We start from the raw sequence: 25,981 nt of genomic DNA, 5'->3' as shown, positions 1-25,981 counted from the left end.
GAAAATAAGTAAGAGTTTACCAGAAAATAACCAATTATTTTACCTGTGTCTGAATCTCGTTCTTCATTTCGTGATGGGCTAATAGTAAAAGGAAGTTTACGTTTCATGGATGATTTCTCTTTCATCTCTTTGCCAACATCACTTCGGTCAATTTTGGGAGTTTTGCTGTAGGATGCAATCTTGTCTTTACTCTATTAAAAAAGCAAGTATGAATAAAGTTGTATCAACATTATGTAAAGAAACACTATATTTAAAAACTAAAGAAATTTTCAAACAGACATAAATAGAGGGTCTTACAAATCATTATTGTACTCATGACCCAGATTCAACGTTTTTTCTAAGTTCTTTCATATCCCCCTGCTTTTTATTTAATAAAAGGATTTTAAATAACAATAAAATATCTTGACTATAACCTTAGCCATAAGTCAAACTGTAATCTAGATGTTGCACAATTAACAAATATACAACTATGAAAACACAATTCTGGAATGAATTAAACAGACTTGTTTTAAAATATATATATATACATATTTTTCTTGGCCTATTATATCCTTGAGTTCATTGTCTGTAGATTAAACCAACCACAGAATAAAAAACATTTGAAGAGAAAATAGTATCTTTATTAAACCTGCAATTCTGTCATTATTCTCTAAGCAAGAGAGTGTAACTATTTATAGAGCACTTAATGTTGTATTAAATGTGATAAATAATCATGAGGCAGTTTAAAGCAAATGGAAAGAATATGTATAGGATATCTTAACAAATCCCCTACAAGTATATTACTGCCTAATCATCTATACCAGTTCTTAAGGGATACTGGAATACAGTATCACAGTATTATCTAGGAACTTATTAGAAATATAAATTCTCTAGCTCTATCCCAGACCTAGTGAATCACAACAGCTGGAAGCCTAGTGATCTATTTTAATATTCCTCCCAGGTGATTCAGTTTGAGAATCACAGTTTTTAATCAATAAAGAAGTAAATATGGAGATCAAAGGACTAGAGAAAGGGTTCATACTTTCCAGCTGTCCCATGGCTTGGGATTCAGCAAGATGAGTGATAAAATTCACTGAAATTCATATCAGGCAGTAAGAGACTTTTACAATTCAGGTGTTTTGGAGAGAAGACAAAAAAGAATACACTGGAGCCAAGCAGGCAGTAATGGTGTTGCCACTTCACCACAGAGTACAGGCGTTAACACAAAATAGAAAGAGAAAAATACAGCAGAAAAATTTGGTATGTGAAAACGCCATAGAACAAAAAAAAGTCTGAATTTAGCTGAACCAGAGGATTAACACCAGATGGTGTTTGAAAAGTGCACTGTGTTTCTCAACTGGCAAGCGAAGAGCTGAGGTGGGAAGAACTTCTTCTTGAAGAAGTTATGATGTAGCTTGTTGCCATAGGAGCCCAGGAAATTGTAGCAAATATTGTCATACTCTCAGCAAGTACCTACTGTGCGCCTAGTGTGTACCTAGCAGAATGCAATTGAAACAATCACAGAGAAGACTGTACCCAAGGTTGTTCAGGTTAGAGATACAGAGAATACAACATGCTTCCCTTCTTGCAAGTCTAGAAACTTAACAGGCAAACATAAATGCACTCAGATCTTAAACCTGGAAAGGCCATATTTGTGGGCAGTATAGTGTGTGAGACCTGTGAAGGGTTGGTTACTGTCCCCTAGAAGTAGTAATTCCCCAGAGACCCCTGAGGTCTAGAAGCCCAGAAGGGATCAGCATCTACCTGGTCCCAGGGATATGCTGATTCACTCTCTCAGGAGCAGATACCATCCAACAAAGTTCCCAAAGGTATGATCAGAGCTAAAACTCAGCTGCTGGAACTTCCTATTTAGAACTCCACATCAGCCCCACACTGGGAGCATATCAATCTAGTCTTTTCAGATGAAACTGCAATGAACATTATTTCCCATTCCATCCTACCTAACACTGGTAATCAGGGAAGCTGAAGGCTATCAGCCCATTTGTGTTCCATGCAACTCCAGCTGGCAGCTTGATAAGCAACAACAAGAAAAAAAGAAGTAAAGGTTTAAGATTCCTCAGTTCTTGTTCTAAGAGGTACAGATTCAAAGAACTGGAAAAAAAGGCAGTCTGGCATAGGCAGTGAACATCCATCCCTGTTGTTAACTGTTTTGACCATTCAGTGGAGACAATCCTTTTTGGCTTTTTCTTTGTTTGGTTTTCTTGCTGTGCTGATTAGTTCATAATAAACATACATGCATATTCCTTTTTAAAGTTTTATTTTGTTTTACTCTTTTCTTCCTTTCTTCTTCCTTTAATAGCCAACTTCTCTTGTTCTCTATTTGCCCCCACCTTCTTTATAATCATCACTTGCTTTCTCTTTTTCCATTTTGAGTATTTCTTTTGTTCTCCTACCCCATTTTCTTTTATCCTAATGAATTATAATTTTACTGTATTTTAGACCTCTTTAGTTTATATAATTTGTCCCCACCGTTCACTTTGTCACAGTTATTAGTACTGTAAATGGTATAGTTGATGCCTGTTTATTTTAATGCTAGGCCTAGTTCATCACTGTTTACTGCTGTTGCTGTTAATAGCTGACCCTGCCATTCTTGATTCTGCAGTAGTGTCATAGAGGCCACAACAGGCAATGGGTATTTATTTTAATGCTGCATATTATTTACTGTTTTTGTGTGTATGCCCCTTTTCTGTGAATGGTTAGGAATCTACTGGGACACTATAAGTTCATGGGGTAGAGACTCTGCTAGTGAACTATACACACAAACCAAACAAGAGACAGTATACCTTGCTCCACACACAAACTATCTCTGCTCAAGCTTCAACAACATTTTAACACACAGAATAGATACAAAACTCCTAAACCAGTGACCAGGCCACAAGTAAAAAAGGCTATAGAGAGGTGAGTTCAGGTCCCACTCATGGACATCTGCTTCTACAACAAAAACAGAGAGAAGCTACAACACAGCATCTCACAGGAACACACTGTTGCACAGCTGAATTACATCAGCAGTTGTGCAAGTGGTAAACTGGCAGCCATTGAAGGTTGAGATTTACACTTTAAGATAAGCCTATGTGTTGAAGCTAAAATACACCAAAAGCACATGGCTTATTACAACTCAACAAAGGACCTCTTGTGAGAGGAAGAGAAATTCACTTCAACAGATGTACAAGTACACACACCAAATTTATCATCACCCAACTAAGAAATGCAAAGATAATGAAGGGAATGAAATTCCAGAGAAAGTCTGCAGCAAAATAAAAAAAGGATTATTGAAATTAAATGATTAATGAGCTAAAAAACATCTAAGGAGCAAATTAAGAGAGAAAACAAACAAGGCAAAAAGGCCATTTCAATAAAGAGAGATTCTGAAAAGAAACCAAAATTTTTGGAAATTAAAGACATAATAAATCAAATAAATTCACCTGAAAATATCACCAATAGGATAGACTTCACAGAAAATAGAACTTCAGGTCTCAATGACAGGGTATACAAACTCGAACACTCAGACACAGTAAAGAAAAAAAGGCCATGGCAAGAATACAGAAGAATGCTGGGACAACATGAAGAGATCAAACTTGAGAGTCACTGGAACTGAAAAAGGCTTGGAGATATCGGTTCAAGGTATTAAGAACCTTTTTACTGAAAAAAATAAATAAACTGTACAAACCTTAGAAATGATATAAACATTCATACACAACATGCATACAGTACCCCAAACAGACAAGATCAAAAAAGAACCTTTCCAAGAGGAATCATAATCAAAATGTCTATGATGGAGAATAACACAATATTAAAAGATACAAAAGAAAAAAACATCAAGTCACATTTGGATGTAAGTCAATAATGCTTAAATCTGACTTCTCAGCTAACACTCTAAAATCCAAGGCTTAAATGAGAGAACCCAAGCTTAGAAAAAAAGAAAAAACAAACACAAAAACAACTGCTAAACTAGATTGCTATATGCAGCAAAACTATTATTCAAAACTGAAGAGAATACAAAAACTATCCACAGTAAGGATAAACTAAAAGAATTCATGATTACTGAGCCAGCACCACACAAAATGTTTAAAGATAAACTATACATGGAATAACTCAAAACAAACCTTAGAGCTCCCGAGTGGATGGCACTCACAAGAAGAGCAATTAAGGATTGCTTAATTAGATTAAGACTAAATTCAATATATGAAACAAAGCAAAATGTCAGGAAACAGTAACCACCTTTCATAATAACTCTAAATGTAAATGGGTCTCCATTCTCCAATTAAGACACAGACTTGGTAAAGTGGATTTAAAAACAACATCCAACTAAATGCTGTTTGCAAGAAGCTCATGAAAGGAAAAGACATCAACAGGTCAAAGTAAGAGAATGAAAAAAGATATTCAATGCAAACTGACTCTGAAAACAAGTAGTAGTAGCTATTTTCACATCCAACAAAGCACATTTCAGGCAGAATTTAATCAAGAAAGACAAGGAAGGTTGCAACATAAAGGTAAAGGGGAAACTGCCAATAAGAAGATATAAAAATAGTATATGTTTATGCCTCAATCTTGGTGCACCTAATTACATGGAAAAAAAAAAAACAATTATTGATATTAACATCCCAATAGATCCCAATATAGTAATACTGGGCAATTTCAACACACCCTCCTCACCAATAGACAGGCTGTCCAGACATAAAATCAAGATACTTATGGACCTAACAGACATCCATGTAACATTTTATCCAACAGTTCCTTCTTGGCAGCTCATGGAACCATCTCCAAAATGGACATTATTTTAATCACAAAGCGGGTCTCAGAAAACAAAAAATTTAAAAAGACAATCCCTTGTAAGTTACCACATCAAAATGAAATGAAATTAGAAATCAACAGCAAGAAAAACTATAAAAACCACATAATCACATGTAAACTGAAGAAGTTAGAAGAGATATTTAAAAAATTCTTAGAAGATATAAGAATTGTGATACAACATATCAAATTTTCTGTAACACTATGAAGGATCTAAGGGAAGGTTAAACTATTAAGTACTACATTAAAAAGAACAAAGATCCCAAATGAACAATCTAATGCTACAACTCAAGGTCCTAGAAAAGCAGGAACAAGCTAATTCCATTACCAGGAGAAGACAGGAAATAATTAAGATCGGAGGGAAGTAATGAAATTAAAAATAAATAAATAAAAAACAACAATGTAAGAAAGTGTTGGTTCTTTAAAAAGGCAAGATTGATAAACCACTAGTTGAACTACCCATGAAAGAGAAGACCTAAATCAACCTGAATGGACATGAAAAAGGCAGTATCACCACACACATTCATGAAACTCAAGAGTAACTACAGTCTGCTTTGAAAACTTATATTCCAATAAACTAGAAAATCCAGAAGAAATTGACAAATTTCTAGACATATATTACCTACCCAAGTTGAACTAAGAGGATAATAAATACCTAAACAGATGTATGGAAGATAGCAGAAGTGAGTTAGGCATCAGGTGGTGATCTACTCACAACACCAAAAGGAGGCAATGAAGGAAAAGCAGAATTGAGAAATCACCCATGGAAAATCCACAACCAGATTTTTCCTGCACTCATAGACAGCCCCAAGGATCTTCCACTACCACAAAGAGAACCCATTAGAGGGGAACAGATACACAGTGAACTACAACAAACACAGGGGCACTTCAGAGCCTGCATCCTGAACTACTGCACACAATAGAAACAGACAACTCACAACACTGCACCCTCTGAGCAGTAAGCTATAGTCCCTGAGCTGACAAACCAGAAACTGCTGCAGAAGGTTCACAGCAATGAGGGAATTGGCTCCTGGGCCCTGCAAATCATGAGAGTTCCACAGTCCAAGACTGATGATGGACAACTGCTAAAGGTTCAAACCCCAATGAAATCCAAATCAAGATTCAACAAAAACTTTCTTTACCTTGACATAGTATACTATAAACAACTCTAATGTCAACACTGATCTTATAAATAACTCCTTAACTTAAACAATATTTGTTAACCAAATAGTCAATACTACACCTTCAACCCATCTGACTATATTTCATGTAACAATTTAAAGCATTAATTGGAATCAATCTTATTTTTCCAACTCTAGTTTATTCCTGGCTTCTCTTGCCCCCTGCTCATCCTCTTGAGCTTTCATCTATTTCTCCTTTCCACCTTGATGTAAATTACCCTTTAATAGCTTCCCCCAACCTACTTCCCTCTCCTACTTGCCCAATCTTTCTTTCCTCCCTCCTCTTAGCCCTCACTTAAGGTTATAGTAAGTTTATTTAACAACTAATTTTTGATCTGTTCCAAAAATTTATTATAGGTTTATGGCCTGAATTTCAGGAACTGCAAAGAACAATTGCAACAAGTTGAATAACAATTTTTTGTTATCAAACAGAATGAGGCTTAGCTCAGAAGTGATTATAGTAAATAGGACTCAGTGGTACCTCTTAGAGTAGTGCTGATATTGAGATGAGCAGAGGTCACACACTGACTTAAAATAACATCTGAATATTCTCTCAACCCAGGGCTCTTAAAAAGAGGCTCACAAAGTAGTCCTTCACTTAAAAAAAAAAAAAAAAGTCAGAATTATACCAATAAGTGGGTAGACATACTAAAATATGAAAAAATCAAACTAAAAAAATCATCCTGAACAACCCCTAATGTTTCAACAAAAGCTTTTACTGACACCACAGCGAAGGAAATGTGAGAAAAGGAATTTAGAAAGTTCACAGTTAAACTGAGAAAAAACACAGGAACTGAAAGATCACTTCAATAAAGAGAAATTCCAAAAAAAGAACCAAATGGAAATCCTTGAAATGAAGGAATCAATAAATCATATTAAAAATTCAATGGAAAGCATCACCAATAGATTAGACCACTTTGAAGATGTAGTTTCAGCCCTCTAAGACAAAGTATATAATATTCAAAATAAAGTTGAACATAAAAAGAACATGTTAAGAGAAATCTGAGATAACATTAAAAGGCCAAATTTAAAATTCACTGGGATAGATGAAGGCTCTGAAAAACAAACTAAGGCAATGCACAAGCTTTTGAATAAAACAAGAAAAATTTTCCAAACCGTAAGAATGAAATAGAAATGCACACACAGGAGGCACATAGGACTCCAAATATACAAAACCACAACAGATCCACTCCAAGACACATCACTATGAAAATGTCTAACATCTGAAAATCTTCCATGATGAACAAAGTTAAAAAATTCATAAATGAAGCCTGCACTTCAAAACATACTTAATGTTTCATTAAATAAAAAATAAAAATGAGACAGACACCATCGCTGAGGGACCCCACCTGACCCTGCTCGGGGGGAGGGGGCCGGGGGGTGGTGCCATCACCAGCGGGTCGCAGTTGCAGAGTGAGCTGGCGGGTAAGTCAGGTCACCTGCACCGTGGAGGTAGCAGGCAGGTACCCAACCCGCCTGCCTAGCAGAGCTACACGATAGGCAGCCTACCCGCCCAACCACCAGGCCAAGCACAGACCCTATCACTGAGCGACCCCACCTGACCACCACGCCAAGGTCTGTTGCTATGGTGGAGCAAGCGGGCAGACCAGCCAGCCCACCTGCATCGCAGAGCTAGCCAGAGACTTCTTTATAGGCTGGTGCAAGCATTTCCAATTATTCCTGAGGACATGGCCATCATCATTGGAAGGGCAGCTCCCTTCCTAAGACACCTACAGGAGGTTAGAGGACCTTTGACAAGACCCAAGAGTCAAGAAGAGGAGGTACCAGAGACTCGAGACCAACTCAGAGCCACTGGGTGAGTCTCTCCCACTGGTCAGGCTCCCCGGATGGGGCAGCAGTCCAGAAACACAGGGAACTTCATGAAATAGAGTGGCCCAGTAAAACTCCCCTGCTGGAGCCAAGAACCCAGTCAACCGGGAGTACTGCAGAGGAGGGCCACACAGTGAGAGGCTTCGATGCAGAGTAAGGGTTCGAGGCCCAGGAGGTAGTTCCAGTCCTCAGGGAACATAGCAGAGGGCTGTTCAGAGAGTGAATCCCTCACAGGGACAGGCTCCCCAGCTGAGGCGGTAGATCAAGACCCCTGGGAATATCACAGAGGAGGATTTCTCAGTCCAGGTGGTAGTTCTGGACGGAAAGGAACTGCTCAGAGGAGAGCTACCAAGCGAAACTTCCCCACCAGGTGAGTCTTCCCGGCTGGGAGATGCTTTCCCACCAGGGCAGGAGAACCAGAGACACAGGCCCAGACGAGACATGCCCCAGTCTGCTGTCTATGGCCCTTTGGCTAACCATCAGTCAACAAGTGGAGGAGCCTCTGCCCACTGACAGGGAATATACCCCACCTGAAGACCACCAACCCTAGAAGGGCAATTTCCTAGTGGGCCACGACATTATCAAGTTCCTCCAAGAATTCAGGCTCCTGAAGGCTAAGAGTTGAGTTACTAGAAATCTACACAGACAATATTAGTCAATAGAGGAAATCTGCAATATCCCAGAGTTTCACTACTGTAGGGGTAGATACCTAAGCAATATGAGAAACAAGGGGAAAAAAATGTCCCAAACAAACCTAGATGGTATAGCAATAAAATCCAATGACAGCATGGCAGAAGAAACGTCAGAAAGGGAGTTCAGAATGCACATAATTAAAATGATCAGGGAAGCAAATGAGGAGATGAATGAGCAAATGCAGGCATTGAATGATGAGATGAGAGAGCAAATGCAGGCATTGAATGACCGCACCAATCCACAGTTAAAAGAGCAAATATGGGAAGCAAAACATCATTTCAATAAAGAATTAGAGATACTAAAAAAAAATCCTTGAAATGAAAGAAACAATAAACCAAATTAAAAACTCCATAGAAAGCATAACCAATAGGATAGAACACCTGAAAGACAGAACCTCAGATACTGAAGACAAAATATTTAATCTTGAAAACAAAGTTGACCAAACAGAAGGTGGTAAGAAATCATGAATAGAATCTACAAGAACTATGGGATATCAAGAAAAGGCCAAATTTAAGAATTATTTGGATTGAGGAAGGCTTAAAGAAACAAATCAAAGGAATGAACAATACATTCAACAAAATAATATCAGAAAATTTCCCAAATCTGAAAAATGAAATGGAAAATCAAGTACAAGAGGCTTACAGGACCCCAAATACACAAAATTACAACAGACCCACACCAAGGCACATAATAATGAAAATGCCTAACATACAAAATAAAGACAGAATTTTAAAGGCCGTGAGAGAAAAGAATCAAATTACGATCTTGGGAAAACCAATATGGATATGAGCTGATTTTTCAATCCAGACCCTAAAAGCTAGAAGGGCCTGCAACTACATTTTTCAAGCCCTGAAAGAAAATGTAATGACAACCAAGGATCTTATACCCAGCAAAACTCACCTTCGGATTTGATGATGAAATAAAATCCTTCCATGAAGCAAAAAGAATTTACAAATAGAAAGCCAGCATTACACAACATTTTCAGCAAAATATTCCACAAGGAAGAGATAAAAAACAATGATGTAAATCAGCAAACGGATGAAGTACCCTAAAGGAACAGCCAAATAAAGAATAAATCAAGACATGTCAAAAAAAAAAAAAAAAAAATGAGCCAAATGATTGGGAATACAAATCATACCTCAATAATAACCCTGGATGTTAATGGCCTGAATTCATCAATCAGAAGATACAGTCTGGCAGATTGGATTAAAAAGAAAGATCCAACAATTTGCTGCCTGCAAGAGACTCATCTCATACAAAAATATACCCACAGACTAAAGGTGAAAGGATGAGAAAAAACATACCATGCACATTAACACAGCAAAAAAAAAAAACCGAGTATCCATCCTCGTATCAGATAATGTGGACTTCAAGCCAAAGTTAGTCAGAAGGGATAAAGAAGGACATTTCATACTGCTTAAGGGAAGCATAAATCAGCAAGACATAACAATCATAAATATCTATGCCCCAAACAATGGCTCATCCATGTACGTCAAACAAATCCTTCTCAATTCCAGAAATCAAATAGACCACAACACAATAATACTAGGCATTTTTAACACACCTCTCTCACCACTGGACAGAGTCTCCAAACAAAAATTGAAGAAAAAAAACATAGATCTCAATAACACAATCAACAATTTAGACATAACCGACATATATAGAATATACCATCCAACAAAGAACGAATACACTTTCTTCTCAGCAGCACATGGTTCCTTCTCTAAAATAGATCACGTCTTATGCCACAAAGCTAATGTTAGCAAGTACAAGAAGACAGAGATACTACCTTGTATTCTATCAGATCATAATGGATTGAAATTAGAAATAAATGACAAAGTAAAAAAAAATACTCCAACACCTGGAGATTAAATAATACGCTATTATATGATGAATGGATAACAGAAGACATTAGAAAGGAAATTTAAAAATTCTTAGAGGTAAATAAGAACAAAGAAATATCGTATCAAAATCTCTGGGACACTATGAAAGCAGTACTTAGAGGAAAATTTATTTCATGGACTGCATTCAATAAAAGAAGAAAAAAAATCAACAAATTAATGACCTAACACTACAGCTCAAAGTCCTAGAAAAAGAACAGACCAACACCAAAAGTAGTAGAAGATAGGAAATAGTTAAAATCAGAGCTGAAATCAATGAAATTGAAACAAAAAGAAACAACAGAAAAAAAATTGACAAAATAAATAGCTGGTTCTTTAAACAAGTAAACAAAATTGATAAACCCTTAGCCACACTGACAAAGAGAAGGAGAGAGAAAACTCAAATTACTAAAATTCAGAATGAACAAGGAACTATCACGACAGAGACAAGTGAAATACAAAACATAATTAGAAGCTATTTTGAAAATGTATACTCCAACAAAACAGAAAATCTCAAAGACATCAACAGGTTTCTAGAGACATGAATTAACCTAAACTGAACCGGGAGGACATACACTATTTAAATAGATCAATTTCAAGTAATGAAATAGAAGAAGTCATCAAAAGCCTACCAACAAAGTAAAGTCCAGGACCAGATGGGTTCTCAGCAGAGTTCTACAAAACCTTTAAAGCAGAGTTCATTCCAATACTTCTCAAAGTACTTCATGAAATAGAAGAAAAGGGAGCCCTCCCAAACTCATTCTATGAGGCCAATATCACCCTGATACCTAAACCAGACAGAGATACATCAAAGAAAGAAAATTTCAGACCAATATCCTTAATGAATATTGATGCAAAAATTCTCAACAAAATCTTAGCAGTTCGCATACAAAAATATATTAAAAAGATAGTGCACCACGATCAAGTGGGTTTTATCCCAGGAATGCAAGGTTGGTTCAACATCCGGAAATCAATAAATGTCATTCACGATATCAACAGACTTAAAGGCAAAAATCACATGATTATTTCGATAGCTGCAGAAAAAGCATTTGATGAAATACAGCATCCCTTCATGCTCAAAACATTAGAAAAAATAGGGATAGTGGGACATTCCTTAAAATTGTAAAGGTCATCTATGCTCAGCCCATGGCCAATATCACTGTAAATGGTGGAGAACTGAAAGCATTTTCCCTAAAAACTGGGGAATCAATCTAACAAAAGAGGTGAAAGACCTCTACAGCAAGAACTACAGAACACGAAAGAAAGAAATTAAAGAAAACCTTAGAAGATGGAAAGATCGATCTCCCATGTTCTTGGATAGGCAGAACTAACATTGTCAAATGGTCATACTACCAAAATACTATACAGATTCAATGCAATTCCAATTAAAATCCCAATGATGTACCTTACAGAAATAGAGCAAGCAGCCATGAAATTCATCTGGAAGAGTAAGAAACCCAGAATAGGTAAAGCAATCCTTAGCAGGAAGAGTGAAGCAGGGGGTATCGCAATACCGAACTATACTACAAAGCTACAGTAACAAAAACAGCATGGTATTGGCACCAAAATAGACAGGTAGATCAATGGTACAGAATAGAGGACATGGACACAAACCCAAACAAATACAATCTTCTCATACTAGCCAAAGTGCCAAAAATATGCAATGGAGAAAGGATAGCCTCTTCAACAAATGGTGCTGGGAAAACTGGAAATCCATGCAACAAAATGAAACTAAACCCCTATCTCTCACCCTGCACAAATCAACTCAAAATGGATCAAGGACCTTGGAATGAGACCAGAGACCCTGCATCTTATACAAGAAAAAGTAGGTCCAAATCTTCAACATGTTGGCTTAGGATCAGGCTTCCTTAACAGGACTCTCATAGCACAAGAAATAAAAGCAAGAATCAATAATTGGGATATATTCAAACTAAATAGCTTTCTCTCAGCAATAGAAACAATCAGCAATGTGAAGAGAGAACCTAAAGAGTGGGAGAAAATATCTGTCATTCATACTTCAGACAGAGCACTAATTTCCAGAATCTATAAAGAACTCAAAAAACTCTACACTAAGAATACAAATAACCCAATCAACAAATAGGCTAAGGAAATGAACAGACACTTCACCGAAGAAGATCTACAAGCAATCAACACATATATGAAAGAATGTTCAATATATTTAGTAATAAGAGAAATGCAAATCAAAACTACCCTAACATTCCATCTCATCCCAATTAGAGTGGCGATTATCAAGAATACTAGCAACAATAAGTGTTGGCGAGGATGTGGAAGAAAAGGTACATTCGTACATTGCTGGTGGGGCTGCAAATTAGTGCAGCCACTCTGGAAAGGAGTATGGAGATTTCTTAGAAAACTTGGTAATGGAACCACCATTTGACACAGCTGTCCCACTCCTTGACCTATACCCAAAGGACTTAAAATCAGCATGCTAAAGAGATACAGCCACATCAATGTTCATAGCTGCTCAATTCACCATAGCCAGATTGTGGAACCAACCTAGATGCCCTTCAATTGATGAATGGATAAAGAAACTGTCGTGTGTGTATATGTGTGTATATATATATATATATACACACACATATATACACACAATGGAATATTACTCAGCCATGAAGAATAATAAAATTATGGCATTTGCAGGCAAGTGGATGAAATTGGAGAATATCATGCTAAGTAGATAAGCCAATCTCAAAAAACCAAAGGACGAATGATCTCGCTGATAAGCTGATGACACATAGTGCGGGGTGGGAGGGAGGCAAGAATGGAGGAAGGAGGGACTGCATAGAATGATAAGAGGTGTGGGAGAGGTGGGGGGGAAGAAAAAAATAATACAATGAATCAAAAACTATTATCCTATGGAAATGTATGATTACACAAATGGTATGCCTCTACTTCATGTACAGAGAAACAAGATGTATCCCATTTGTTTACAATAAAAATGAATTTTAAAAAAATTCAAGAGAATAAAAAATAAAAGTGAAAAACAGTGTGGGAAAGAATTACCTTAGAAAGGAGAATCAAATTCGATTTTAATTCTAGAAAAAATCAGAATATCAGGAAATAGAAATCATGTCATAATAACACTGAATGTCAATGATATAAACTGTTCAATCAAAAGACACAGACTAGCGAATTGGATTAAAAAACAAGACCTAACAATATGTTGTCAACAAAAGACTCACCTCATAGGCAATGACATTTAGAGACTGAAGGTGAAAGGATGGAAAAAAACATACCATTCACATGGATCTCATAAACATGGTTTCTATTCTCATATCAGACAGAGTAGATTTCAAGCCAAAATTAATCACAAGTGACAAAGAAAGTCATTTCATACTGTTTAATGGAATCATACCTCAACATGACCTAACAGTTTTAACTATTTATGGCCCAAACAATAGAGCATCTAGGTACATATAACAAAACATTCTCAAAATTAAGAATACATTAGAGCACATTACAATAATACTGGGTAACTTTAACACACTTCTCTTATCACTGAATGGATCATTCAAACAAAAACTAAGTGAAAACTCAACAGAAGTAAAAAATACAATTAATAATTTGGACCTAACAGACAGCTACAGAATATTTCATCCATCAATAGTCATTCACTTTCTTCTTAGCAGTACATAGAAAATATTCTGAAATAGTTCATATTTTAGGTCACAAAGCAAATCTCAGCAAACACAAAAAATTGAGCTAATACTATCAGATCAAAAGGGAATGAAATTAGAAATCGATGATAAGATAAAAAATGAAAACCACTCTAACACCTGGAGATTACATAATACATTTGTGAAGAATGAAGGGCTAGCAGAAGAAATTAAGGGAGAAATAAAAAAGTACCTAGAGGTAAGTGAGAAGTGATATAATGAATCAAAATCTCTGAGACAGTATGAAGGTAAAGGGGGAAGTTCCATAGCATTGAGCTCAGGCAGTAAAAGAACAGAAAGATATCAAATAAATAATCTAATCTTACAGCTCAATGCCTAAGCAAAAGAACAAACCAATGCCAAAATCAGTAGAAGACAGGAAACAAAACCAGAGCCAAAATCAATGAAATTAAGATTAAAAAACAATACAAAAAGTTGTTTTTTTTCTCCAAAGGATAAACAAAATTGATAAACCCTTATCCAAACTAACCAAAGGGGGAAAAACTCAAATTATCAAAATCTGAGCTGAAAAAAGAAATACCACCACAGACACAACTGAAATCAAGAAGATCTTCAGAAACTATTTTGAAAATTCTCATTCCAATAAGATAGGATATACAAAGAACTCAAAAAGAACTTAACCTAATCAATAAATGGACAGAGGAATGAACAGACACTTCTCAAAAGAAGAAATACAAATGATCAACAAATGTATGAAAAAATATTCAACATCTCTAGCAATTAGAGAAATGCAGACTAAGCTACACAGAGACTTCATCTTCCTCCAGTCAGAATGGCAATTATTAAGAATGCAAGTCACAATAAATTTGGCGAGGATGTGGCGGGGTAGGAGGGAAGTGTATACTCATACGTCTCTGGTGGAACTACATACTGGTGCAACCACTCTGGAAAGCAGTATGCAGATTCCTGTAAAAACTAGGATCGAAATCACCATTTGCTCCAGCTATCCTACTCCAAAGGATTAAAAATCAGCATAGCACAGTGACACAGCTATTTTATAGCAGCAAAATTCACAATAGCTAAACTATACACACACACACACACACACACACACACACACACACACACAATGGAGTATTATTCAGCCATCAAGAAGAATGAATGAAAGTGGAGACTATTATACTAAGTGAAATAAGCCAGTTCCAAAAAGCCAAAGGTTGAAAAGGCAGAGAATCATTTTCTCACATGTCTGGTTCATTTCTTCTCTAATTCTCAGTCTCCCCTGTGACAGCTCTCACATCTTTCCTCTCTTCTTACTCATTACCACTCTCATTATCTCACCCTTCACTGTAGCAGTCTCCAAACTCTCCAATATGATTTAATCAATTTAGCATAGATTAATTAAACAGTTATTTGGGTAGCAGACACTGATCTAGGTACTTGGGAAGAAAAAAGACAAAACTTGTGTCCTCGAGCAGTTTCCATTCTACTGTGGGAAGATGTGCAAAGAAGAAACAGAACAAGAAAATAAATTAGATAGCACATTAGGTAGTAAATGTTATGAGAAAAAAAAAAAAAACAAAAAAAAACAGAAAAACCAAGTAAGGTAAGAAACATCAATACAGTAGTGTATGTGAGTACATTAGTTATAGCATTAGATAATCTGGCCAGGGACTCCTCGTGGAGAAAGTGAAATCCGAGCAAAGATGTGAGAGCTGTCACAGGGGAATGTGGCTCAGTGGTTGAGTACCCCCAAGTTCAATCCCTGGTACCAGCCCCCTAAAAAAGAGTGATGACAGAGGCATCACAATACCTGATCTCAAATGGTACTACAGAGTGATAGTAACAATAGTAACAAAACCAGCATATTACTGGCATAAAAACAGACATGAAGATTGATAAAACAGAATACATGAGACAAATACATATGAATTCAATCATTGGATCCTGAAAAAAATGCTCAAAAAAAACTGGAGAAAAGATAACCTTTGTAACAAATGGTACCAGGAAAATTGGATATCCACGTGCAGAATAAAATGATGTATGTCCCACTCATGCTGAGTAAAAATCAACTCAGTGTATCAAAGACCTGGGAATTAAACCAGAACACTGTAAGTGCTAGAAGAAAACAGTGTAAACACTCCCTTATACAGGAACAGGCATTGCCTGCCTTAGTAATACTCCTGACTCTCAAGAACAAAACAGAGATCCAATGAGTGGGATGGCATCAAATTTAAAAACTTGTGCACAGCAAAGGAAACAAAGGTATGAAGGGAGAGACTACAGAATGAGAGAAAATCTTTTCCAGTTACTTGTCATAGGGGATTAATATCCATAACATATAAAAAACAAACAAAAATATTAACACGAACACATACAAAATAACCCAATCAATATACTGGCCAACAAGCTAAACTGACATATCTCAAAAGAAATACAAATAGCCAACAAATGTATAAAAAAATTGTGCAGCATCTTGCAATCAGGGAAATGCAAATCAAAACCATACTGAGATTTCACCTCATCCCAGTAAGAATGGCAAAGCAGGAGTAGAAATAACAACTACCAGTAAGGATGAAGTGGGGGAGGTACAGTTATACATTGTTGGTACAACTGTAAATTGGTACAATTACTTTGGAAAGCAGTATAGAGAATTCTCAAAAGCTACAAATGGGATCCACCCATATGACCTAGCTATAAAACTAACTGGGTCTTTAACCAAAAGAACTAAAATCAGCATAATATAGTGACACACACATAACAAGATTTATAGCAGCACATTCACAATTGTCAAGTTTCGAACCAGTCCATGTGCCTACGAACACATGAACAGATAAAATGTGGTATATATACACGATGGAGTTTTACTGAGCCATAAAGAATGAAATTATGTCATTTGCTACTAAATGGATGAAAGCAGAGAACATCATGCTAAGTGAAATAATCCATATTCATTAAACCAAGGATAGGATTTTTTCTTTCATGTGGAAGCTAGAGAAAGAGAACCAATCTCACAGAAATAGAAGGGAATCCAACAGAGGAGAGAATGGGGATCTTGAAGATGGGAGGAGGGAAGAGGGAAAGGGAGGAGGAAAGCCCTTTGCTTCCCAGTCACCTTGTGAAACATACTAAGGAATGAGACTAATCAAATTATGTTTGTGCATGTACAAATATGGCATAATGAATTTCACTATTATAATGCATCATAAAAAGATTAAATATAAAAAATGAATAAAAATCCTTGTTAACTTCAGATGTCAAACTAAGTTCATAGTCACAAGCAACATATGATTGTCAGCATTTAAAAACATTCAACCAAAAGTTAAAAAATAAATAAATATACTTGGATGGAAGGAACCAAAAGTTAATCTATCCAGTTTAGTAGGAGACTATCACACTTCCTTACATCAGAGAAACAAAAGTAAATTTCTAATTCAATTTGGAAAAAGAAAATATATCATCTATTTCCTGCCACTCCGGCACTTGACACAGTCTGTTGGAGTAGAGGAGCTGACACTTGACAAGGTCTGTTGGAATAAAGGACTCAACACTTGACACAATTCTGCTGATCGTCCTCCCTCTTGGGGGCCATAGGCGTGGCATGTCTCCATGTGTAGTTGCTTTTTAATATTAATAATCAATATATCATTTAGAAACTTACTGGAAAAACACTGGGAGGGTTTTACTATATTGGGACACAAAATAGTGCACAATAAAAATTTGGTGGTAGTACAGAGATAAAATATATGAAAATAAACAATTGTAGCTGTGTTCAAGTTAAAAGGAGCCTGTGATTGCTTTAGTATAATAATAGATGGATAAAGAGGCATTCCTCTGAGCTTGGATGCGGTGTTTAGCCTTTGTTGCTTTCTTAGTTTCAATAATTGATTCTAGAGATACTTTACATAATAAAAACATTTAGGTTAGTCATAAATATAATTTGTGCTTTTCCTATGTTTAGTCTAATTCTTTAAGAATCAGAATAAGGTTGTAGTCTGCTATTATATGAAATTAGAATAGACTAAATATTAACTATAAGTTGATTTCTTTTCCCTTTAATAATAGTAAAAGTTTCTCACTGTTAAACACTGGAGTTCATGGTGGGGGTGGTTTCTCAGAAAATCTAGTACTGTGTTTGTTCTGAAGGTTAAAGGCTGGCAGATCATGGTGCCCTCAGTTTAGCTGAAAGAAAAGGTTGTTTTAGTTTAGCTGGGAGACAAGGTTGTTTTACAGTAGCTGGGAAATAAGATTGTTTTGGTCTGGACTGTCATACAGAGAGATTGTGTACTTTGAGAAGAAGCATAGATTGTACTTTTGAAGGTTTTTCTTCTTTTAAACTAACTAAAAATGACATAATCATTACTAAAGAAAAATATCTATAAAAAGACTGGCAGAAAAATAGAGACATTCAGCCTCCCATCCACCTAGACCCCTCTGACACCTGCTAGGACTGGACCCTGGCATTTTATGTACCTACTCAGTCAAGTCAAGGTATCCTACTCTCCTGTTCTATACTAAAACCCACCACCCAAACATATGTCTACACTAGGTTACGAAGCAAAAGACTATCGACAAAAGCAAAGGTTATCCTAAAAGAACAAGAAAATAAACAAACTTGGGGCAAGTTTAATTGTGAAAACGAAAGAGAAAAAAGATATGTATTACACTTAAGCACAATTCCAGAGTGGTTATTAAAGTTATAAAACCACATTTTTCTTCTTTATAGTACTAGAAAACTTGCCTGGAAAAATTGATAATTTTCTTAGAAAGCCTGCATAATTAAAAATTGGCTTATGAACAGAAGAGAAAACCTGTACCCTAAAGGTTCACATGTTGAAGGCTTGGTCCCCAAAGTAGCCATGTGCAGAGGTAGGACTTTTGGGAAGTGACTGGCTCTAACCTCGTCAATGGAATTGTCCATTGATGAATCCATGGCTGAATGGATCACTGGAAGGTGATGAAATCTGATTGAAGGGAGTGGTACCTTGAGAGTATGCCCTTGGGGACTCTATCTTGCCCATGGCCCCTTCCTCTCTAGCTCTCTGCTTCCTAGTCACCTTGAGGTAAGCAGTTTTGCTTCACCATGCCCTTTAGTCAAGATATTCTACAACTCACCGTAGGCACAGAAATAATGAAGCCAGTCAATCACAGACCAAAACCTCTGAAAACATGAGCCAAAATTTTCTCCTTTGTTTTCTTTCCTCCTTTGTTTTCTCAGGCATTTTGTCACAGTGACAGAGAACTAACAGAGAGGCTCAGGAAACAGGCACAAATGCTGATCTTCTGGCTACTGCTATTTCTATGAGTAATAAACATTCCTCTATCTCTCCCCAGGAATTCTGTGTCATCTGCCAGCATCCATAAAACTGATCAGCTCCCAAGTAGGGTAAAATCTCAGGTCTCTTGTAGTTTTTGAAAGCGTAATTTCGTAAAAAGGTAATTTCTTATATGTATTTTTAAATTCTTCTACAATAAACATGTATATTACATTACCTGAATAAGGGGCTGAGTTGTGGCTCAGTGGTAGAGCACTTGTCTCTCATGTGTGAGGCACTGGGTTTGTCCCTCAGCATCACATAAAAAAAACAAATAAATAAATAAATGTACCATGGCCATATAGAACTAAAAAAAAAATTACAAAATACGAATTGCAAAAATACAGGTAATTGATATGGTCATTCTTTCTCTCTCCCCACCTTTCTAATTGCTTCATTTTGTCTTAAGAAGCAGAAGCAACATAGCCTATGAGGAGGAAATTACTGCCCTTCTTCTCTTAAGACACACATAATCAGAACGTTAATCCATAAAATGCTGAGGGAAAAACATCTAACAGCAGCTCTGGATGTCATGTTGCTATGAAATCCCAAAGCATACTAATATGCACCAGGCATATTGCTTCAGAAGAGCTTTTCATTTTTGATTCTCGCCCATATAAATGTGATATGGTAAATACACAGTGTGAATAGAGATTGAATAGAGTAGTTAAAAATACTTTTATAAAGCTAAAAGTTAATAAAGAGAATTTTAATGGTTTATATTCATTCTTTCCACTTTAAAAATCTAGTGATTAATAAATATTCTTAACTTACCTAAAGCATGCTAATAGAAATGGGGAATATGTTTGCTTTTTGCTTGTCTGTACACTTTCAAGAAATCACACGTTTAAGAGGACAATTCTCAGGCACTGCTTATTTAATGGCAGCTTTCAAAAGACACAAAGTACAGAGGAAAAATAAAAGCTCCAATGAGTTTAGCTTTACAAATGTAAACTCTGAAAAGTGACATCAAGAAGCCCAGATGAACTGTCAAATGTAATCTTCAAACATATTTAAAAATTGTTTTTTTCCCCACTCCATCATTTTATTCTGTACCAACTCACTGAAACTACATTTACCAAGGTCATATAAAGTGAAGGTACATCACTGGCCTCATCTTTCAGATTAACTGCCTGTAGCATTTAGCAATAGAGATTCATCCTTTAGCTACTCATCTCTGTGGAACCTCAGATTTCTCTATCCTCCTCACGATTTTACTATATTGACTTTCCTAAAATATTTGAATCTCTCAGAGTATGTCCTCCTCCATTCATACCTGACTTTGTACACTGAGTGATAGCTCTGTACCCATAGCTTACTTTTTCACAAATTCTCACATACTTGATTCCAATTTAGACTTCTGTTTTCAGCTCTTAAAAGACTACTTGTGGGAAGCTGTCCTTATTTATCAGAATCAGACTAGGTTGAGCCATGGGATGGAGAGGCCTGGTTTCTAGGTACTGCCAGGAAGCATGTGGCACTGTGGTTCCCTGTCTCCTTTTAGAATAGTTCCCCTTAAGAGAATGGTTCCCCTAACTCCACCCTATCCTGTCCATGACAGAAGAAACTCCTCCCAGTCCTGGCCCTCTTACCTGTATGTTATAAATAAAAGAGAGTAAGGCGAGTTGTTGTTGTAAGAGGCCAGAGCTGGTATGGCCAGACCCGTCATGCGCCCTCTCGTCTAAAATGAGTATTGGTTTTTGTGTGTTTACTGAGTAGATAAGTTTTTTGGGTAACTGATATACAGCCAATATCCTCCTCCAGCAGTTAACCCTGTTCTTGAGATGCCCCCCACAACTACTATTGCCTATTTAAAAAAAAAAAAAAATCTACTTGGACACTCTGATAGCCCACTGCATTCGAAAAATACAAACCAAACTTACTATTCTCAAAAGAACCTGTTCTTTTCCTTGAATTCCCTCACAAGGAATAGTCCAATATAACCTAGTCATTCTAAACAGAAACCTCAGAATACACCCAGACTACTTTTTATACAAAAACAAATAAATTTAATTCATTTAGTGTTGTTTAGTTAGGCTACTTCTCTCCATCCTCTCAAAGTCACTGCCTACACTACCTCTTCTTTGAATTTTTAAAAATAGCACTCTGACTGATCTCCTCTATGGCTCTTCCCTTCAGGCTCAATGACTAAAGAATAAATTCCAGGATCCTTACCTCAGATCTTGATAAACTCATTTCTGTCTAACACCACAGTGAATCACTCCTATCTAATGCTACAGACTCATCACCTATCCTTCATTCTTTTTTATATATGTATATTTTTCAGTTGTCAGTGGATCTTTTATTTTATTTATTTACTTATATGTGGTGCTGAGGATCTAACCCAGGGTCTCACATGTCAGGCAAGTGTTCTACCACTGAGCCACATCACCAGCCCCTATTTTTGATGAGTTACATCTCTACTTAGTACTTACTACTACAACAGATTACTGTCTGATTTTATTTGCTGTTTCGTTTGGTTAGGCTATCCTTTACTTCTACTTTCATGTGAGTAAAATTCATATCCTTGATAATACTAAGTATCTTCACTACCCTGAGGTTACCCTTAAACTGATCAGCTCCTTCCTTCCCCATCTGTGTTCTCTTCAATACTTTAGTGTGCTTATTACATTGGTACAATTCTCAATTATGGTTCTGAGACCATTTAGAAGATTATATCTTATTTTCTCAAGAGGGTATGTTGGGGTAAAAATCTTCTAAAATCAAGTATGGTTATGACTACACAACTTTGTAAACATACTAAAAACTACTTAGTTGTATAATGAAATTTATGGCAAGTGAATTACATCTCAATAAAACCAATAAAAAGTGACTTTAAATTTTAAAGGTTCTATCAAGATCAAAGAACTTAGAAAATTCGTGTAAGTATGGTAAATCTCAATGAAAATTCTTATAAGCCATAAGGAAGTAACTTGAATTCATAAGAAAAAAATTAAGAGTGCCAAAACTTATAAATTTTATAACATTCTGTTGCTGGATTAATAACATGAAGAGGTAATCTATATTACAAAAATAACACAAAGAAAGGGAAGGAAAGGGAAGTGAATTAAAGTGAAGTTGCTATTTTTTAATGAAATTATCACTACTAACCTGTGGTAGACTGGAAAATAAGGATGTGTATTACAACCTCTAGGTCAAAATCTAAGATAATTTGAAAACTTTCTAAAATCAGAAAAATCGACCAGGCACTATGGAACACACCATAATCTGTTACCTGGGAGGCTGAAGCAGGGATTACAAATTTGAGGCTGATATTACCAAAGTGGTGTACAATTTCAAGCAACCCCTATAAAATTACCAGTAACATTCTTTAGAGAACTAGGGGGAAAAAATCATAAAATTCATTTGAAATAACAAGAATAGACAAGGCAATTCTAAGCAAAAAAAGCAAGGCTTAAGGCATCACAATACCTGACTTCAAATTACACTACACAGCTAGAGTAACAAAAACAGAACAGTACTGGCATAAAAAAAGATACAAAACGAAGAAGGAAGGAAGGAATGGAAGAGAGACAAAATCACCTGATATAGTTACCTGATCCTTAACAAAGGTGCAAAATGATACAATGGAGGAAAGATAGCATCTTTAAAAAATGGTGGTGAGAAAACTGGATATTCATATGTAGAAGAATGAAACTATATCCCCAGCTTATCTCTCACCTGCAAAAAAGAAAGTCAACTCAAAATGAATCAAAGACACAGGAATAAGAACAGAAACTCTTCAACTGCTAGAAGAAAACATGTCAACACTCCAACATACAAGGACAGACAGGAACTTCCTCAACAGAATGATTAAAGGTCAGGATATAATTCCAATAATTAATGGGATGACATCAAATTAAAAACTGCACAGAGATTTAAGGTGGCTGATCAGAGGAAGACCTCATTTTCAATTGCTCTGTGATTCAAGATTCAAGCAGTAGGAGTTACTGCTTTTCACTGATGTAATGAAAGAAGGATGTCACTAAAATTCAGCATTAGACAGTGTCTTAAAAACTCAGAAATCTGGGTGCACTGAGTCAAGAACACGAACATTGGAGTCAACCCAGATATAGTAGCTGCACTGGTGCAACACAGAGGGGAGGGACAAAAGAGAAACTCAACATATTTGACATGAAAAAACCCTGTAGATCAGAAAAGGAGCCTAATTTAGCTAATGCAGAGACTGCACAGGGAACTGGTGGTGGAAAAGTGCTCTGTATTTCTCAACCAGCAAGTTGAAAGTTGAGACAGTAGCCACCCTGAGGAGTCCACACCACAACTTGCTGCTGGAGCCCAGATCATAGCAAACATTCCAATACTGCTCCTGTAAGTACCTGAAGTGCGGCCTAGGGTATACCTAGAACATGAGTGAAAAAGGCACAAAGACAATTGTACCCAGGGGGATTCAGGTCAGAAAAATGAAGGGGAGTCCAACTCGCTTTCTCTTTGAATCTGGAAGCTAAAGAGGGCCAGGATTCTGAATAGGTGGGTGTGAATACACTCAGGAACTAAACATGGGAAGACCGTTCATGGGCAGCAGTGTGTGTAGAGAACCGGCACCCCTGATCCATGAGTACAATTGTTAGGAAGCTCCCAAGACTGAAATCTGCTGGGGCCCCATGGTGTGCTATCTAATCTCTCCAGAGCAGGCACCACCCAACAAAGCCCCTAAAAGCCTGATTAGACCAAGTCTCAGTGACAACTCCCCTCACAGAACTCTGCAGCGGCCCCACCCTGAAAGTACATCAATCTGGACTGTGCAGACAGGATTCCAACTGACAATACTTCCATTCTGTTCTACATTATACTGGAGAGAAGAGGAGCTGAATGCTATTTCAACCAATCTCAGTTTTAGGTCACTCCAAATGGCCACGTACAAAAGCAGGAAGAGTTAACTCCAGCCCTTGCTCTTGCTTGCTCTCAATACACAGTGCTACAAATGGAAAAGAAGGACATTGGGTATAGGTGGTGACCAACCAGTCTTAAATACTTCGGTGAGATGAGTCTTTCACTATTTAAAATAGTTTTTCCTTTTGCGTGTTTGTGTATGTGTATTGATTGCTTTGTGGACATAAACATATACATACATATATTTTTTCTTAATCATTTTTAGCATTCTTAATGTGGTTACATTTCCTTGTCATTTGAGGTTTAAACTTTTTGTTTGGTTTGATTTTATTTCTTTCTCTTTCTCCCCTTTCATCTCCCACTAACAGAGCCAAATTCTCTTATTCTTTGTCCTATTTATTTTCCTCCTTCTTTATAATCATAAGTATTTGCATCTCTTCTGCATTCTATGTTCACATTTAGAACACTGTAGACTCTCTTCCACCTTCCTATTACATTTTCTTTTTATTAATGAACTGTTATTTTTATAACTTTTTAGAACTATTTGGTTTATGTAACTCCTGCCCCCACCAGTTCTGATATCTTAATTATTATTGCTGTGGGTGACATAGTTGGCACCTGCTGTCTACTTTAATGCCAAACCTAGTTCACAGTTATTGTTTTTGCTATTAGCAACTGCTGATCCCACCATTCCGGTTTTTGTGGCAATAAGTGGTAACTGTGGTAGTTTAGTGGTATTATAGTTGCCAACAGGATTTATTTAAATGCTGTACATTGTGTGCATCACTTGTTGCTACTGTTTGTTTCTCATTTTTCTGAAAGGTTCTGAGAATCTACTGGGAGACTACAAGTTCACAGGGTAGAGATTACTGCTAACAAACTTAACTCAGTCAAAAGACAGCACATCTTGCATCACTTGCAAATTAAAAATAATCAAACCACTTATACTTTAACGTAAAGAATAAAAAACATACACAAAAGTTAAACTAACAACGAGGCATCTCAAGGATCTTGAAAAAGGGTAAACCAATTCCAAAACCAGTAAAAGGAAGGAAATAACTAAGGTTAGAGCTGAAATCAATAAAAATTGCAAAGGATCAATGAAAGAACAGTTGGTTTTTTGTAATTATAAGACTGATAAGTCCTTAGCTCCAACTAACAAAAAGAAAAGACCCAAAGACGAAATCCAGAGGATTATCAGAAACTATTTTGAACTCTTTTATATTCCAATAAGTTGGAAAACTAGAAGAAATGGATACATTTCTAAATACCTGCAACCTGTCAAACTGAATAATGAGGACACAAAAAACTTGAACAGACTAAACTAGCAATGAGATAGAAGCAGTACTAAAAAACTTAAAACAAAGAAAGTTCCAGAACCAGATGGATTCTCAGCTAAATTCTACCAGACCTTTAAGAAGAACTTATGCCAATGCTCTTCAAATCATTCCATGAAATAGAAAGGGATGGAATACTTCCAAATTCATTCTATGAAGTCAGTGTCAATCATACAACAGATTAAGGACACATCAAGGAGGAAAACTGCATACCAACATCTTTGATGAACTTAGATGTAAAAACCTTAATAAAATATTAGCAAATCATATTTAACAAATATTAATAACATTGTATATATGACCAAGTTGGTTTTGCCCCAGGGATGCAAGGATGGTTTACCATGCATGAATCAGTAAATGTTAATTCACCACATAAACAGATTAAGGACAAAAATCAGTAATCTCAATAGATGAAGAGAAAGTTTTCAACAAAATTCAAAATTCAGCACCCATTCATGATAAAAACAC

At 36.4% G+C, this 25,981-nt stretch overlaps 1 protein-coding gene across 7 annotated transcripts in view; it reads right to left on the bottom strand.

The window, feature by feature from the left end:
• The window catches only part of ANKRD12 (ankyrin repeat domain 12), a 143,810-nt gene that overhangs the window by 75,628 nt on the left and 42,201 nt on the right, over nt 1-25,981 (bottom strand). For all 7 annotated transcript variants that reach the window (XM_079108432.1, XM_079108435.1, XM_079108438.1 and 4 more), the window contains exon 3: nt 44-191. In XM_079108432.1, coding sequence (XP_078964558.1) covers nt 44-191 — 148 coding nt within the window. The remainder of the gene's footprint in view (nt 1-43; nt 192-25,981) is intronic.

The sequence above is a fragment of the Sciurus vulgaris genome, assembly GCF_902686455.1.
Source record: "Sciurus vulgaris genome assembly, chromosome: 13".
In the NCBI taxonomy this organism is placed as follows: Eukaryota; Metazoa; Chordata; class Mammalia; order Rodentia; family Sciuridae; genus Sciurus; species Sciurus vulgaris.
This window is presented reverse-complemented; position numbering and strand designations above follow the sequence as displayed.